The 16313-nt window shown below is 60.1% G+C and overlaps 2 protein-coding genes across 2 annotated transcripts; one reads left to right on the forward strand and one right to left on the reverse strand.

Moving 5' to 3' along the window:
• The first annotated feature begins 1013 nt into the window (after positions 1 to 1013).
• Positions 1014 to 4816, forward strand: Znf488 (zinc finger protein 488). The gene is made up of 2 exons (XM_023563515.2): positions 1014 to 1089; positions 1510 to 4816. The coding sequence occupies exon 2, from the start codon at positions 1649 to 1651 to the stop codon at positions 2585 to 2587; it is 939 nt and encodes a 312-aa protein (XP_023419283.2). The 5' UTR covers positions 1014 to 1089; positions 1510 to 1648; the 3' UTR covers positions 2588 to 4816.
• Positions 4817 to 7071: 2255 nt separating this feature from the next.
• Rbp3 (retinol binding protein 3) lies at positions 7072 to 14816 on the reverse strand. Its single transcript, XM_003466069.3, has 4 exons — positions 11666 to 14816; positions 10655 to 10842; positions 9086 to 9228; positions 7072 to 7825 (listed from the first exon to the last, which is right to left on the reverse strand). Exons 1-4 carry the CDS (start codon positions 14711 to 14713, stop codon positions 7503 to 7505), a joined length of 3702 nt encoding a protein of 1233 aa, XP_003466117.1. The 5' UTR covers positions 14714 to 14816; the 3' UTR covers positions 7072 to 7502.
• Between the last annotated feature and the right edge of the window lie 1497 nt (positions 14817 to 16313).

The following is a 16313-nucleotide window of genomic DNA, read 5'->3' on the forward strand; positions in this document are numbered from 1 at the left end:
TAGGTCACAGACTTTGGGAGCTCAGTGTCAGTATGTGTCCGAGATTGTCACTTTATGATCCCACGATCACAAATGTGACCCAGGACATACTGGAAACGGTGGGTGAGGCTTGTAATCTTGTCAGTCCCTTTCAGACAGAAAGAGCACAGGCTGGTTCCGAGGGACGTCCGTGTGGCTCGGGGAAGTATTTGAGGACAGAGTGACGGGAGCAGAGGGGGACAAGCAGAGCCCTTTCTCAGGACGTGCACGAGACAGTGACAAGGACCGGCAGAGGGGGTTGGGGTGAGAGGCCCGCAGCAGCTTCTTGGCCTGTCTCCAAAGTGAGGGTGGTGCTGGGGACCAGGGACAGTGGGACAGGCCCCCTGCAAGCTTGGGGACAACACCATGGAAGGGCGAGGAGGGAGAGATTGCAAGGGACGAGAAATTGAGAGTGATTAGCAGAGAGAGAGAAACTGAAAGAGAGGGCTGACGAGGTTGTGCGGTTCGGGTCAGTGTGTGTTTATATGTGCGTGTTTTTGTGTGTGCGTGTGCAAAATCTTTTGGCAAAAGAGAGAATGGTTTTCTGGTCCTCCGAGGAGAGCAAGGCGGGAGCTGTGATGGTCCCGGGGCCTCTCACAACGCGGCTCTCTCCTGCCTTGGGCCTGGGCCACTCACATTGTCCTGGGATGGGCCACACCGTTGGGAGGACACCTCGGACCTCCGACAATTGCTAGGCCCGCATCCTGCCGCCTGGGCACCCAGCTGGAATGTTTCCTGGGTGCCTTGGGGCTTTAGAGAGTTCCTTCCCTCAGGCACACGCAGGTACATAGGTGGTGTGCTCAGGATATACAGGGAGTGTTTACCTTAGAAACTTCTTGCAGTGAGGTAAAAGACGCATTGCGTGAAGCAAACGCTCCCCACCTTCCAAAGCACCCCTCCCATTTCTCTTGCGGCCTCCGAAGCAGCTCTGAAGTCCTCTTTCGTGTGTGTCTAGTTGTGCCGTTGTCCTGCCTCAGCGTCCCAGATGGATGCAACGTGTTTTTCCTTTCAGGGTCCTTCTGAATTTGGAGGAGAGCCAGGAGTCACGGGGTGCCAGACCTGGTGAGCCAGGTGGGTGAGGACCCAGTGGGATGGTTTCCGAGCCTGCCTTCCCGTTGGCTGGCACTCGGCACCCGTAGCTTTCATCACACCTCATGGAGACACTCAGGAAAGAGGACTTCCAGAGCTGCTCACTGTCCACCGCTGCCCGGAGTCTCTGCCCTACCCCGCTCCCCCAGGGCATCGTGCTCTGCCAGCTTCTGCTCCTGGGTGTGTTCCCCTCCTCCACTGCCCAGGGTGCACTCTGAGTCCACAGCCCCCTGAGCTCCTCTGGCCACCCCTTCTCCTCTCCCCAGAGGCAGCCTGGCCATTCCCCCCAGTTCAAAGATAGCACAGGAGACCCCAGTTCTGGGGTTTGTCTGACTTCAGCCTACAAAGGGTTCCCCAGGGGCTGGTGCTGTCACTTCATTGCCTGTTGCTTCCTCTCTGCAGATCGAGGTGGGCCCGCAGCTGTCCCTGGGACCTCTCCCATCCCGCAGCTCTCCTAGGCAGGCCAGCCTTTTGGTGACCTGCAACCCACGGCTGCTAGAGCGGGCACTTTGCGCAGCGTGGCCAGGCCCTGCTGATCACCATGGCAGCTAGGAAGGGGGCTCCCCTGAGCCCTTCAGACGCAAACAGACGGCAACTGAGTGAACCCGAGCAGGGCCAGGGCTGCAAGCCGGTGCTGCTGGAGAAAACGAACTGCCTGGGCTCCGAGGCTGCCACCGGCAGGGGTGCCCGGGATGTGGCCTGGGCTGAGCTGGCTGTGACACCCTCAGCAGGAAAACCCAGACCAGGCAAACCGCTGCCCCAGAAGGCTTGCAAGGAGGAGGGGCTGAGTGCCTTTAAGGATCTGCAGAGGCCACAGGAGAGGATGGGGGACAGCCAAGCCCAGGACAGGGAGCGCGAGGAGCCCGCAGGCCATCCTGGACCCCCGCAGCTGAGCCCGGATGTCCCCAGAGCTCCAGCTTGCTGTGCGTGGCCTGGTGCAGCCCGAGGGGAGCAGAGAAGCACCTTCAGCAAGCCCACCAAGCGCCCAGCGGAGAGGCCAGTCTTCCAAGCCACCCTGGGCGAGCTGTCTGGACTCCTCCACGCTGTGGATGTCCCCTGTTGGAGTCGACTGTCCGTGTCCAAGCTGGTGGTGGGTGACCTCTGGAACTTGCAAACGGTGTCACAGAACACTCTGCTCTGCAGTGCTTTCCATGGGGCTTCCGCCCTGTGGCTGGAGCCTGCCCAGGCTCCCCCGGGGAGCCCCGTACCCTCTGCATCACGCTCACTGCCCTCGAGAGCCGTCCTGTCACCCATGCTTGCCTCCCTGGGCTTGTCCACCCAGAACTGGTGCGCTCGGTGCAGCCGCTCCTTCCGCCTGACCTCCGACCTGGTCTTCCACATGCGCTCCCACCACAAGGAGCGCGCGGGGCCGGACCCCCATCCTAAGCCACGAAGGCAAGAGGCCCTCACCTGCCCCGTCTGCCATGAGTACTTCAGGGAGCGCCACCATCTTTCAAGGCACATGATTTCGCACAGTTAGCTGTGGGCAGGGCGCAAGACCCTGGGTACAGCGTCCAGCGGTGACTGAGGTGGCTCCTGGCCCGCCTGGAGACATGCCGGGTCTGGGACCTCTGTGCTCTTTGGCATCTGTGGACAAACAGCCTGGTCCTAGCAGCAAAAGAACAGCTGAGCCCTTGTGAGCTGCTCAGCAGGAAATGAAGCTGTGAAATGAAGGGGTGCACTCTGCTCCCCTGGGCTAGCGGGGCCCGGGCACTGCTACAGCTCTGCTCCTTTTGCTCTGCACGGAGAGGACAGAGGCCCAGCATGGGCCATGTAGGTGGTCAAGTCTGCGTTCACCTTGGAGCCTCAGTTTCCTCTTCTGTTCAGCAGAAGTGAGCATGTCTGAGTGACACCGCAGGTGCGTGGACGTGGCTGCTTGCTGCCCGGCACACCGTGGGCACCGAGGGCAGGTCTGTGGTTGCTGTCTGGGCTCATCAGTCCTGTCATCCAGGAAGTCTCAGGGGCACTCGAACCCATGCATGCAGGTGTTTCTTGGCTGTGGGTCTGGGATGAGGCCAGGTGAGCAGGTCTGGCCAGCTGTGGCCGCCCCCGGCAGGTTGAATCAGGTTCAGGCTGTGTCTCTGCTGGATGCACCAGCGTGCTGAGCAAGCCTTGCTGGAAGTGATGCCAGGAGGAACCTGGACCAGCATTCAGCCTGCCACCCGCTTGGGGCCTGCAAATAGTGGGAGTAGTGTGCCCTGTGCAGACAGAGGCAGCCGCTGAGCCTGCTGTCCCGTCCCTTCTCAGCCGTGCATGGCGCTGGTACCCAATGCTCACCTTACTGCAGCAGAAGCCAAGCTCAGAGAGTCACAGCTTCCTCGGGCCGGTGCTCAGGAGCAAGGGTGCAAGAACAGGACCCGGGCCCCGGCTCTGAGCTCCTGTCCTTCCCTGCCTGCCACGTGTGTGCAGCATGGCTCTACAGGGACAAGGGACTTCCTGGGCGACCAGAGAACCGGAACACAGGGGCGGGCCTGCCTCAGACTCCATCTGAATCTTGCTGCTCCTACACGCATGCACGTGCACGCACAGGCACACAGGGACATGCACGCATATGCACGCATGCACGTGCACGCACAGGCACGCATGCGCACGCACGCACGCATGCACACGCACGCACAGGCACGCATGCACACGCACGCACACACACCTACCACTCTTCAGAGCAGTTTCTCTATGTAAGATGCTAAGTGCTCTACTGATTTGGCTTCTGTATTATGGCTCCGGCCTCTAGAACTAAAGCCCGGGAGGAAACTGCTGTTTTGGGGACCTGCTGCGCCTCCGTTGTCTAGAACAGGGCAGGCATAAAGCAGGCGTTCGATGCGGGAGCGAATGAATGCGAAGCCTGGCTCTGGCCTTGCTCTCCGGGGATCTCGGTACCTGCAAAGGTGCGCAGCCCTGTCCCTCCCTGGCTGACGGCACCGGGCCTGGCTGCTGTGAAGTCTTCTCAGATGGGGATGCTTAGAACGGAAAAGGACTTTAGAGCACCCTCACTTTATACCGGTGGCCCTGGAGGTCCACACCCTGCCCACGTGCCCAGTATGAAAGGGCACGTGGAGGTGAGGTCAAGGTTAGGACCCCGGAGGCGTCTGGTCCAGGAGTCACCCCTGCCCCACCTGCAGCTCCAGAACCGCGGTTGGACCAGGCGCTCGCTTGCAGGACTAGAATGGCCTCGGTGCCGCCGCTCCTGGAAACCAATTCTACCATTCACAAGTGGGACGGGCGATGCTTTGAAGGCATAAGTAACATCATCTTCCAGCTCAGCTCTTTAAGATGGATGGAGTTAATTTTATTAAAAGCCAGCTTCTGCGATGCAGTTAATCTTGGCATCACAGGCTGCGTTTCCAGGGCCCCTTCATGACTCAGTTTCTCTATCGTTTCTTCTTCTGTGTCTCCAGTACTGTCATAAAGTTACTTTAAACCATGGTTGCCCCGGCTCTGTCTGCCACTGCTATGGTCTGGACGTGTGTGTCCTCCTGGATAACATCACGAGGTCTCTCCGTGCTAACTGGTTATCTCCATCTGTAGGAGGGGGAGCCTAGTGAAAGATCCCTAGGTCTTTGGGGTCACCCCCTCAGGGATTGCAGAACCTTCTTCTCCTCCTGTCTCTTCCTTCCACTCTTGCTAGCTGCCACCTCATTAATCACAGGGTCACCCAGTCTTGGGTTAGAAACTTTAAATGGTGAGCTGAATAAACCTTTCCTCCTTATAAGCTAATTGTCTGAGTTATTTTGTTGCAGTGACGTGAAGCAGACTCACACAGTGGCTTTCTGGCAGAACCACTATTAGACATGTAACACAGAAGCCACAGAGTTCATGCACGGCAAGACTGCTAACTTCTTGGAACCCAGAAGAGAAAAGGCCTTCTAGTTGCTAGAAAAATGGTGAATGATATCCTGACAGGCCATCTCCCAGCAACAGCCATTCCATTAGGGTTTGTAAAAAGTCACTGAAATGTGCCGATCAGACCAAAATAGTTTGAGTTCAGATGAGAGTTCACATTTAGGGCAGGATGGCTATGGACTTATTTTGAATTCCGATTCAATTTAATTTTCTATTTTAACCAAGATTGGGGTTTCTTTGCTTCTTATCTTGGAGGGGAGTAAAAACCATCAGAAGGCTGGGATCCTAGATTTCAATTTTTTGCCAACTCCTGAATCTTCGGGTCAGGGATCTTAAATACCCATGTGGGTCAGACTGACACACGTGGAGGAGACTCTGGACTCAGGCGGACCGTGGTGGGGCGGGTGTTGCACATGGACCTCCAACATCATACACAGAGCCAGGCCTTCAGACAGGGCAGAGGTCTGGGCTTCGTGTGTGAGCCGTTGCCACCTGATTGTCTTTGGAACAGTAAAGCGCTTGGACTCTCGGGAGCACCTAAGAGCTGGTAGTGGTGGGGCCAGCCAGTGACCCATTTCTGATTTGCTCCCAGCTGTCAAACAGGCCAAGGACTGGGTCTGGCCCTCCCACTTGTGTCCCCATTTCTGGGAGGACAGAAAGAGGTGAGAGTTCACGAGAAAAGCCCGAGGCCAGCTCTGCAGGCACCTGGCCTTGTGCATCACCACTTAGAATCCACACGGGCTTCTCACAGCCCTGTCATTGCATAGTTTTGTGTGTTTAGAAGTCACGCAAGAAGCCTAAATATTGTACAGCACGTCCAGTTTGAATTTCATAGGACAATCCTTTCTCCAGTGAGCTTTGGCTTGGTATCGTTGCCAGGAGAAATTTTGGAAAACGATTTGGAATAGGTTTTGGGGGAGGGGACTCGTGCAGCCGGGGTAGGTCGGGGCTACGTTTCTCTTCCCCCTCCTGTCCAGCTGTGCTTTTCTGGGCTGGACACAGGAGGCCCCTGTCATATGGTCTGGGAGCCACCCTAAGCTGCTTGGATTAGGAAGCTATTTTCAGTGCTGGGCACCCTGCTCAGCAAAGCACAGGGAGATCCTTCCTCTGGGCTGCAGCTAGGGCCCCGGGACCAGCAGGGGGCGCTGGTGCCCTGCAGTGGGGACCTGGGAGCGGGTTCCTGGCCCATGAGTGGCTTTGGGCTGCAGGGTTTCCTTTGCAGCTTCCTGCTACGGGTTGGCCAAGGCCCTCACCCCCGGGCAATTCCACTGTCAGCCGCTCCCCTAGAAGCCAAGCCAGGTGCTGTGTTTCCTCTCATCCCCCTCTCCCCCAGTAAACACTGTTAACGTTTCCTTTCATCCATGACTTCATTCTCCTTCAAAGTGAGCCAGTGAGCTCAGACTTGTGCAGTTCCTACAAAGTTAGCTATTCCACCAGGGCCCTGGGCAGCCCCAAGGGGCCCGGTGTCTGACTCCTGATCACCCTTCAAGCAGGGGTGCAGGGCACCGGCCAGGGACCTCGCTTCCCCAGGTTGCCCCTGAGCTCCCAGCGCCTCCCAGGCTCACTAGGTTCGGGTGCCTGAGGGATGCACGTGAAGGCTGACGGGGACTTCACACGACGCCACAGACTTCCCGCATCTGTACCAGGGATCCCGAATCCGGCAGCGGGAGGCCGGGATGGTGCTGCCCTGAGCAGTGCACAGCAGGTTGGGGACAGTGATGCCCATGGCCAGTGTGAGCAGTGCCCACTGACCACAGCGTAAGAGCGGCAGAGCCCCTGCCCTCCCTCCTGTGAAATTCTTCACAGCTCCCTGGACTGCGGGCGGCCCCTGAGCCCCAGAAATGTGGATTTGTGCTGTGAACCCAACTACACATGGTGCCTCAGGGACAACGCAGAAAAGCCTCAGACCACGACCGTGTGGTTACACAGTGAAGTGACCACGCTGTGGGTCAAGGGCTCAGCTATATACACGGTTCCCACTTACGGTGGCTCAGCTTAGGATTCTCTCTTTACAGGAGGGTAACCAGAGTCCTGGACTCAGTTTTTACTTGCTGCATATTTGTATTTTACCAAATGAGTTCTTCATTGTACGTCAAGAAGCATCTGAGGTATTAGGATAAGCTGTTAAAATTAATCACCCCGTTTATTTTTGCTTTTGAAGGCTGCAGCTAGTAGAAAATGGAAAGCTGCATGCGTGGCTTGAATTGGTGGCTCCTGTTAATTCTACCAACAGAGCTGCTCTTGGGACAACCCAAGGACTTGGGGTTGGCAATTGGGGAGCATGGGTGGGGACAGATCAGGACTTAATCTCCCCCAAATAACAGCTATGGGGGACTGCCTTGGAAGGGGTGAGCTCCCCGTCTCTGGGGGCATGCAAGCAGAGAGGATAGGTGCAGCAGGGAGGAAGGTGGGTGGATGAGCTCCGAGGGTGACTTTAAGCCTAACCGGAGCTCAGCAGTCCTGGAGCCACTCCTGGGCCTCAGGTAGGAAGCAGGCAGGAGCCTCTTAGACCCAGGCAGAGCCAAGTTAGAGGCCCCCCAGCCCGGGGCTCTGGGTCACCCTCGAAGCCCTTGCTGCAGCATCTCCTGGGCTCTGGTGAGGGCCGCCTCCGCAGGCACCAGCACGTGCGGCGTCACGCCCACCCCCTCCCAGGAGCTGCCGTCCTCGGCCCCCACTGAGCGGGCTGTGGGGATGGTGATGTAGAGGTGTGTGTCGTCCACATGGTAGGTCTGCGGTGGCTGGCAGCCCCCGCTGGTCACCTCCCCGATGACCAGGGCCCGACCCAGCCTCTTCATGATGTAGGTGAACTCCTCGGCCGCTCCGGCAGTCAGGCTGCTGGTCAGGATGGCCACGCTCTTCTGGGACCCGTAACGCTCACCTGCAGGACAGAAGCCCGTCAGTGAAGAAGCAGCTGGGGCGGGGGGCCACCTGCAGAGGGGTGCCGGGGACTTAGCCATCGTCAGCTGTCCGGCGGGGACAGGCACGCTCTGGACTGGACTGATTCCCCTTCCTCTTGAATCCGCAGAAGAGCCACATGGTAACTCATGGATAGCCCCGGGGACAGTGCTGCCCTGTAGACCTGGGACAGGCTCAGATCGCAAGCCCCTGGGGTCAGCGAAAGTGTTTTGGTGGCCACACTCAACAAGCCAAAATAAAACAGAAGAAGCCGGGCACAGCGATGCACGCCTGTAATCCCAGCACTTGGGAGGCTGAGGCAGAAAGACTGCCGTGAGTTCAAGGACAGCCTGGGCTACCCAGCAAGACTCTGTCTCCACAACCAAAACAACGCCCATAATGAAACATGAAAGTTAACTTTAACCACGTCCCGTTTGACCCAGCATATTCAAATAGTTAGAATCTGGCGAGGGTACCACTGAGACCTCCGATTCCTTTCTCCTTCCCCACCCTGGGACGAGTCTGCTAACCCTGGTGCGCGCTTTATACTTCCGGCACAGCGCAGGTCAGTGTGCACCAGCCACACCTAGGTCCCCTAGCTCAGGGGACATGTGGCTCTCAGCTGGGACTGTGAGGTTCTATGGTCTCCAGTCTGAGTCTGTTTCTAACTCCTGGTCTTGGGTGTCCGCTTGCGTTTGGAATTCACCCACTTCTGATCTTTGTGTTTTTGCAGCACTATCGAACCATGTCCTGGAGCCCCGACAAAATCCACAAATCGCCCTAAGGCGGACCCTGGCCTTCAGTAGCCACTCGCACCCACTGGCCTCTCCGGCGCCCTCTGGTGGGCGCAGCCCAACTTCCTGGGCTTTGCATGGTGGGCTGGGAGAGGGAGGGGATTTTGGAGTCCAGGTCTGTAGAGCTCAGGAGCTGCCTGGCTCCTAGTCCGAGGCAGGTCATGCAGCCCCTCGATCTAGGAAGGTGCTCAGAGCCACCGCTGAGGGATCCTCTGGTCGGTCCTGCCTGCTCCCGGCTTATTCACATTTGGGCTCTTTCTGTTAGATGCTTAGTGACCTGAGACCTCGCTTTTCTCCTCTATAAAATGGGCACACGCTTTCCCCATTTGAAGGTCACAGCTCCAACGGCATGGACCAGGCTGGAGTCTCCTATTCCAGTTGCTATTCCTGGTTCCCAGGCATCAGAATCCCTGGAATCAGACCCGCAGGGGACCGGGCACCTCACATGCCTGCCAAGCCGGGATGGGTCCAGAGCTCAGTGACCGAGTCACTGGGGCGGTTGTAGATCTTGTCCAGCAGGACGGGCGGGCCCTCGTCAAAGAAGTAGGAGCACAGGGCCGAGATGGAGGAGGTGGGTCCGCCGATGTTGAACCTGAGGAGGGAAGAGGGGCTGACCAGGGGCTGGGCTCACGGATGGCCCTCGGTGTCCTCTGGGGACCAGAGCCTTGACCCTAGTGTGTGTGGGGGTTCTAATTCCCGCCAGCCTTCTCGGACCTCAGAGCATCCAAGTCACAGACACGTGGGACCAATGGACTTTGCGGTCAGATATGTCAGAAAGTGCTGAACCCCATATTCCACCCTCTGGTTGCATGCTAACTCTTTAAAGGATCTGACAGGTCCTGCAGTTAGAAATCTGTCAATGCATGGCTCTCCTGCACCCACGCTGCCTGTAAGCCGAGTCTTTTGGGCACCACCTTCACCCCAGCTGGTTTCCTTGACATTTTACCAAACCTTCCAGGTGTCATAGTTTGGGCGTCCTAAGTGGCACCTGGTGTGCCAGTGCACTCAGGGTCATGGACAGCCTTTGCAAGGAGGGCTCCCGTGTCCATCCAAGGCCATTTGAATTTGTCCCCCTGTGCGACTTTGCTAAGCCTGTTTGGCTGATGACACACTGGAGGCACTTCCGGTCGGGGCCCGGGAGAAGGCCTGGCAGGTCTCCGGGCCAGTGGCCCCCCGCACCCCAACTTCCCGAGGATCCCAGACATGGAAGGAAGGGGTGCAGGGAAAGGTACCTGTGGGCTGAGAGCGTCTCCTCTAAAAACAGCGAGGGTGTAAGGGAGAAGAGAGGGCCAGAGCACGGGTGTTCAGAGGCGCCCTAAGTTGCTGGGGACCTCGGGATCCCCACCTAGCTCTGGGCAGCAAACCAGGGAGGGGTCACCCTCGGGGAGGAACCAGCCTTCTGGGGCGCAGCGCCACCTTGCGGCCACTCAGGTCCGGTGCGGTTTGCGGGCTCCAGCAGCTGCAGTGGTCAGCTGGGCTGGGGGATGCGCCCACGGGGGGTGCCCACCAGCGGGCCCTGGAGGCTCCTGTCTGCAGGTCCTCCGCCTCCTGCCCCTGCTCTGGGGTGGGGGCTCTCATACAAAGCCGAGGGGAAGCGGATAGCAGAAGACAACACCAGTGAGAAGCAGAGTCCTCTTTGGTCCCCCGCGGTCCACTCACGTTCTTTCTGGGACCCCAGCTTTCCCCCTCCTGACCCGGGCCAATGGTGGGTTGATCGTGGGGGTGTGAGACACAGCACAGGTGTGGGCTCAGCTGTCCCAAACAGGCCTAGTGACCCGGTAACCTCAGTCACTCTTGGCCCAGGAGCCGCTAACTCAGGCAGCTGGGGCAGGGGCCTGGGAATCTGTATTCTATGCCCTACACTTGATTCCAGTGGCCATGGATGTACTTGGGGTCATGCTCCCCCTGAAATATACCCGGGGGCTTCAGAGGAAGTCAAGCACCGACCGGGCGAGCCTCATCAGCCGTGTAACTGGCCGCCCGGGCTGGTGACCCGGATCCCCCTCCTGGCTGCTGACCTCATGTCGATGACCATGGCGTCCGTGTGCAAGACCTCCTTCCAGATATGCCGTACCAGCAGCTCGGACACCTGCGTGAACAGCTCGGAGTCTGCGAACATGTCGAACCTCAGGTAGCCGATGTTGGCCTCCAGCACGTTGGTGTGGAAGAACTTTATCATGTCCGCGAAGGCCTCCGGGGACGGGATCTGGGGGAAACGGAGGCCCTGTCAGGGTCAGGCAGGTGTGGACCGAGGAGGAGTTCACGTGAGTCTTGGCGGGGGGTGACCACGTGGGGGAGGACCTAGGGTGGACTCAGTGGGGTCCACCCGTTGATGGGCAGCCTCCCTGCAGAGGAGACTCCTGTCTGCCAGCCCGGCGCCCTCCTGTTGAGCTGCAGGAGCCTGTGAAGGTTTCCCCCCCTGACTCCTCTGAGCTCCCCACGTGCTTGCTCCTCAGCACCCTCAGCCCATCTTCCTCTCCTCCACTGAGGGAGGGAGGGACAACCCAGTCAGCTTTACCAAGACCCTGGGCTAAGCATCTGCGGCCTCACCCTGTCTCCCCAGCTGCCCTGTACAGGCCACACCATGGCTCTGCGCTTTGGCTCTGAGACCCCTGTAGGACCTGGACTCTATCTCCCCCTTCTCTCCCCCTGTCCCACTCCTCCAGCTCTGCCCCCAACTCCTCCTCCGTGCAGACCACGCCCCCCGCGGGGAGGCAGGCAGGTGGGGGGATCAGTTCCCCACACTTCCAGGGGTCCCCGCACAGCTTGGGGACCTCGGCTGACTTACTGGCTCCTCTCCCTACACCGGCAGTGAGGCCTCCTGCACTTCCTCCTGTCCACTAGCCGAGGAAGACCACCCTGCTCCTGCTCCAGGGGACTGAAACAGGGCTCCGTGAGAAGTGAGACTCCGTGGCGGGGTCCCGGACACTGTGCGCAGGGGGTGGACAGGACACAGGGAGAGGGAGGGAGAGACGTGCCTGACTGACACTTACACTATGTCCCCAAACTGAGCCTCCTGTGTGACTCACCTGCATGGGGACAATCCCAGGGATGCGGTCCTTGGCATCTTCAGGGATATGGGCTGTCTTCAAGTGGGGATCCCTGGACAGCTTCTGCAGGTCGGCCCCCAGCATCTCGGCCAGGGCGACTTCAGAGGTCACCCTGGCATAGCGGCTCTGCAGGCCAATCAGCTTGGCTGCCATCTCGGCCCCCAGCTCCCGGGAGGCGTAGTTATCGGCCACCAGCTTCCCTGCCGTCTGCAGCACCGTGGGCACTTTGGCACGCAGGGCCACTATGTCCTGGGCCATGGTCAGGGCCTCGCTCATGGGCACCGTGATGTCAGGCTCCACGCCAGCCAGGTCCCAGGCCTCACCAGTGACGGCGCTCAGGGCCATCTGGGTGGGTATGGAGGCATAGAGAGGGCTGCTGCCCACCTGGTAGATGCCCACCGAGAGCGCACCTCCGGCCGTGGGCTCGCCGATGACGGTGGCCCGCTGCAGGTCCTGCATGGTGTGAGCAAAGGCCTCTGCCGCGGAGCCACTGGAGTGGCTCGTGAGGACGTAGAGGTCCTTGTGGGGCCCGTAGCGCTCTCCGGCAACCTGGGGTATGGTCCACACCTCCGTGGTGCTCGAGGTGGCCCTGTCAAAGACGGAGTAGAGGTGCTGGCGGGGCTCCGCCTCGAAGAAGTAGGAGCAGAGCAGCGGCACGGCCGAGGAGTAGCTGCCGGGATTGTAGCGCAGGTCCACGACCAGCGCGGCTGTGTCCACCAGCCTCTGCCATACCAGCTGCACCAGCTGTGGCCCGATGGCCTTCACCGCCTCCAGTTCAGCCATGGCATCGAAGCGCAGGTAGCCCAGCCGGCCGGGCAGCACATCCGTCTTGAACAGAGCCTCGATGAGATAGGTGAGCTCCTCGGGAGAGGGGACAGCAGGGGGCGGCAGGGGCAGCTCCTCGGCCACCAGCTCTTCCGGGCTGTGGAACACCAGCAGGCGGTGGTCCTCAGACACTTCCTGCAGGTCAGCGGTCAGCTGCGAGGCCAGTGACTCCAGATCCACGGCCGTGCGGTAGGCACCGTGTGCCAGCTTGGCCCTCAGCAGGGTGCTCGTGTGCCCCACCACCTCGGGCCGTGCATAATGGGCTTCTAGCAGGCGGCCGGTGCCCTCCACCAGCGTGCCCAGGCTGCGGTGGAACTCCAGCACCTCCCGTGCCCTATCCAGCGCCTCCTCGGCCAGCACGATGGCATCCGGCACCACCCCGCCACCCAGCCAGCCCTCGCCGTGGTTGTCGGTGAACGTGAGCACGGGCACGGTGAGCAGCAGGGCCCCCGAGGCTGACTCCAGCAGCGGCACGGTGCAGGTGTGCAGCAGGCTGCCCGCCGTGATCTCACCCACCAGCGTGGCCCAGCCCAGGGACTGCATGAGGAAGGCGAACTCCTCGGCGGCCGTGGCCGTGCGGTGGCTGGTGAGCAGGTACACCCCGCGATGGTGGCCGTATCGGGGGCCCAGCAGCTCCCCGCGGCTGAAGTGCTCCTGGGTGACGTTGGTGCGGCGGTCGTAGGTGGTGAAGAGGTGCGTGGGGCTGTCCTCGGCGCTCTGGAAGTAGGACAGCAGCAGGGGGACAGCGGAGGACGGCCCCCCGGGGTTGTGGCGCAGGTCCATGATGAGGTGCGCGGTGCCCTGCAGCGGCTTCCACACCTGCTGTAGCACATACGGCCCCAGCGCCTCGAGCACTGCTTCGTCCGCGAACCCGTCAAAGCGCAGGTAGCCCACGTTGCCCGGCAGCACTGACACCTGGAACACGGCATCCACCAGCGCCTGCTGGGCAGCCTCGTCCTTGGGCACTGCAGGCTGTGCCTCAGGGGACTCATGGACTTCAGCCTCACACCCCAAAGAGATTTCTTGGGGCCCCACAGCCCGCACCAGCAGCCTGGGGTCCTCGGACACGGCCTGCAGGCCGCTGTTGAGCTTGGTGACCAGGTCCTCCTCAGACACCACCATGGAGTAGTCCATGCTGGCCAGGTGGTGCAGCAGGGCCGGCACGCGGTCCACCAGAGTGTAGTAGTCCTGCAAGGCCTCCCGCAGGCGGCCCACGACCCCCGGCAGGGCGCGGCGCAGGGTGAGGATGGCCAGAGCCTTCTCCAGGGCCTGCTCGGCCGGCGTGACCACACAGGGCAGCACCCCGCTGCCCTCCCACGTCTGGCTGCCTCCGCCCAGGGGGCCCAGTGACCTGGACACTGGCACAGTGAGGAAGAAGTCGGACTGGCCGATCCTCAGCTTCTGGAGGTCCAGGGCACCCCCCTCCGTGCGCTCGCCCACCACGATGGCTCTGCGCATCTGCTTGAGGATATAGGCGATGTCCTCGGCCACGCCCCCGGTGCGGCCACTGGTGAGGACCACCACATCCTTCTCGGCGCTGTAGCGCTCTCCCAGGACTTCAGGCAAGGTCCAGATCTCCGTGGTGGTGTTGGAGGGGCGGTCGTAGATGGTGTCCACATGCAGGACTGTGTTCCCGGGGTGCAGGTAGGAGATGACGTAGGTGATGCCAGAGACATGGCCGCTGGTGCACTGCCGGAGATCCAGCACCAGGGCAGAGGTGCCCATGAGCTGCTTCCACACCTGGGTCACCAGGAAGCTGCCCAGCCGGCTGAGCACCTCCTGGCCCGGGAGGTCGTCCACGCGAAGGTACCCCACGTTGTTCTCCAGTACCTCATAGCGGATGCTGTCCTGCAGCCTGGCCAGCAGTTCCTCCTGGCTGAGGTTGCTGGCTGCTGGGGTTTGTTTCAGCTCCTCCATGGTGCTGGGCTCATAGGAAATGACCAGGCGCGGGTCATTCAAGGAGCTTTGTACCCCGTCTGTCAGCACACGGGCCAGCGTCTGAGGGTCAGAGACGCCCAGGATCTCCTGGCTCTTCATGGCCTGATCGATGACTGCCTGCATCCCCATAAGGTTCTCTGGGAAGCAGTAGTTGTCCAGGAGGACCTTGGCCATGTCCAGCACCAGGCTGGGCTGGAACAGGTGCGTGGGGCTGGTGATGTCACACAGCAGCACCAACAGGAGCGCGGCCCATTCTGTCATCATGGGGACGCTGGGACGCTGGGGCCTCACCCCAGCCCTTGACTGTGTGCTGGGCTGCGACCCTGCTTCTGTGGCTGTCCTTCTCAGAAAGTGGACAGAAGGTCTGGGGCTCAACGTGGGAGGAGGCTTCCCTCTCTGGTAAGCCTTTAATCCTGTCTAATTCAGGTGTATCAGCCGGGGGCCGGGAGCAGGGCCGGCTGACATGACCCGGAAGGAGCCCAGCTGCTGGCCTTGGGAGCCGTCTGTGCACATGGGGCCGTCATAAGCGCAGTTCGTTCCGAGTCCCTGACACATGCCGGCTGCTGGCTGTGTCTCCCTAGAGCCTTGCGGAGGACAGTGAGTCACATTTCCTGACCACTGTGGGTGGCCCATAGCCCGGAATCAGGTGGACCTTGTTGGAAACCTGTTTCTGCCACTGCCTAACGTGTGGGCTTAGGGATCACATATCTCCTTCATTTTATCCATTATATGGGAAAAATTTACGCAGAGGACTTCAGAGTGCCCAGCAAACTGGAAGCATTCTGCTACTGGTGAGTAGCTGATACTCTTTCTGTTTTGGGGCCAAACCAACAGGCCGGAGCATTTGTAGCTAACTGGATCCAGCTGTTCCGTTCAGGTGGGGTTGCCGGAAGAAGCTGGGGATGCACAGTCAGCTCGGACACTGCGGAGGTGGAGTCTGAGCCCATCACCAGCCTGAAGGTTTGATCCTTGGGGTGAAGGCCAGCTGCCGCCTCACAGCAAAGGATGAAGCATCTGCCCTGAATACGGAGTGTGGCTGGACAGCGGGGACCTCAGGGGGCTCCAGGTGAGACAAGGTTGGCCCTGAGAGCTCATCCCGCTGGCTAACGGGACCCCTGCTGGCTCAGGGCTCAGCCACTGCCTGAGGCTTGCAGGCTTGCAGGGAGCAAGCGTGTGTTGGAGGACATGGGTCTCTGGTCCCACTCCAGCCCCTGGCGCACAGCTGAACTCTGAGCCTCCTGGCTCCTGCTGCTTCTCACAGAGGTGACATGGTGCTTGCACCTAACCCGTCAAGGTGTCCACAAGGCCCAGCATGGGCCAGAACCTAGGGGACAGTCCTCTCCTTTAACCCATTGGACCGCCATGGCTCAGACCACAGGCATGCGGCTAGGGAACAATGGCAGGGAGGGCCACTTCCGGCTATCCCCTTCCTGGCACCTCTGAGCTGTGTCCAGCACCACTTCCTGAGCTGGGTGGGCAGCAGGTGGGCGCCTCAACTGGCAAAGGTGGTCTTGGGGAGACGGGGGCTGTCACCCTCTGCTCTCTGAAATTATTCTCTGAGGCTGTTTGCCAAGTGGTTAATGCAGGCCAACAAGGTCAATTAGCTGAAACGAACGCATTTTTAGCTCATTAGGATTTGTTTAATGCCCAAGTGACATACGGTTGGTCACATCACCCCACCCCTGGCAGCCAATGGGATTGAGCCCAGGTTACTGCAAGAATAAGGTGCAGCTGGGGGTCCGGACGCCTCTGGGTGAGCACGTCTGTCGGGTGCTCTTTCCCCTGCCTCCTGGGGAACCCAGCTCGAGCCTGGGGTGCAGTCCTCAGAGGGCCTTTCTCCGTCCTTGCAGGGGCCCAGGCCAAG

The sequence above is a fragment of the Cavia porcellus genome, unplaced genomic scaffold, assembly GCF_034190915.1.
Source record: "Cavia porcellus strain 051 isolate PalLab524CR breed Dunkin Hartley unplaced genomic scaffold, mCavPor4.1 scaffold_23, whole genome shotgun sequence".
In the NCBI taxonomy this organism is placed as follows: domain Eukaryota; kingdom Metazoa; phylum Chordata; class Mammalia; order Rodentia; family Caviidae; genus Cavia; species Cavia porcellus.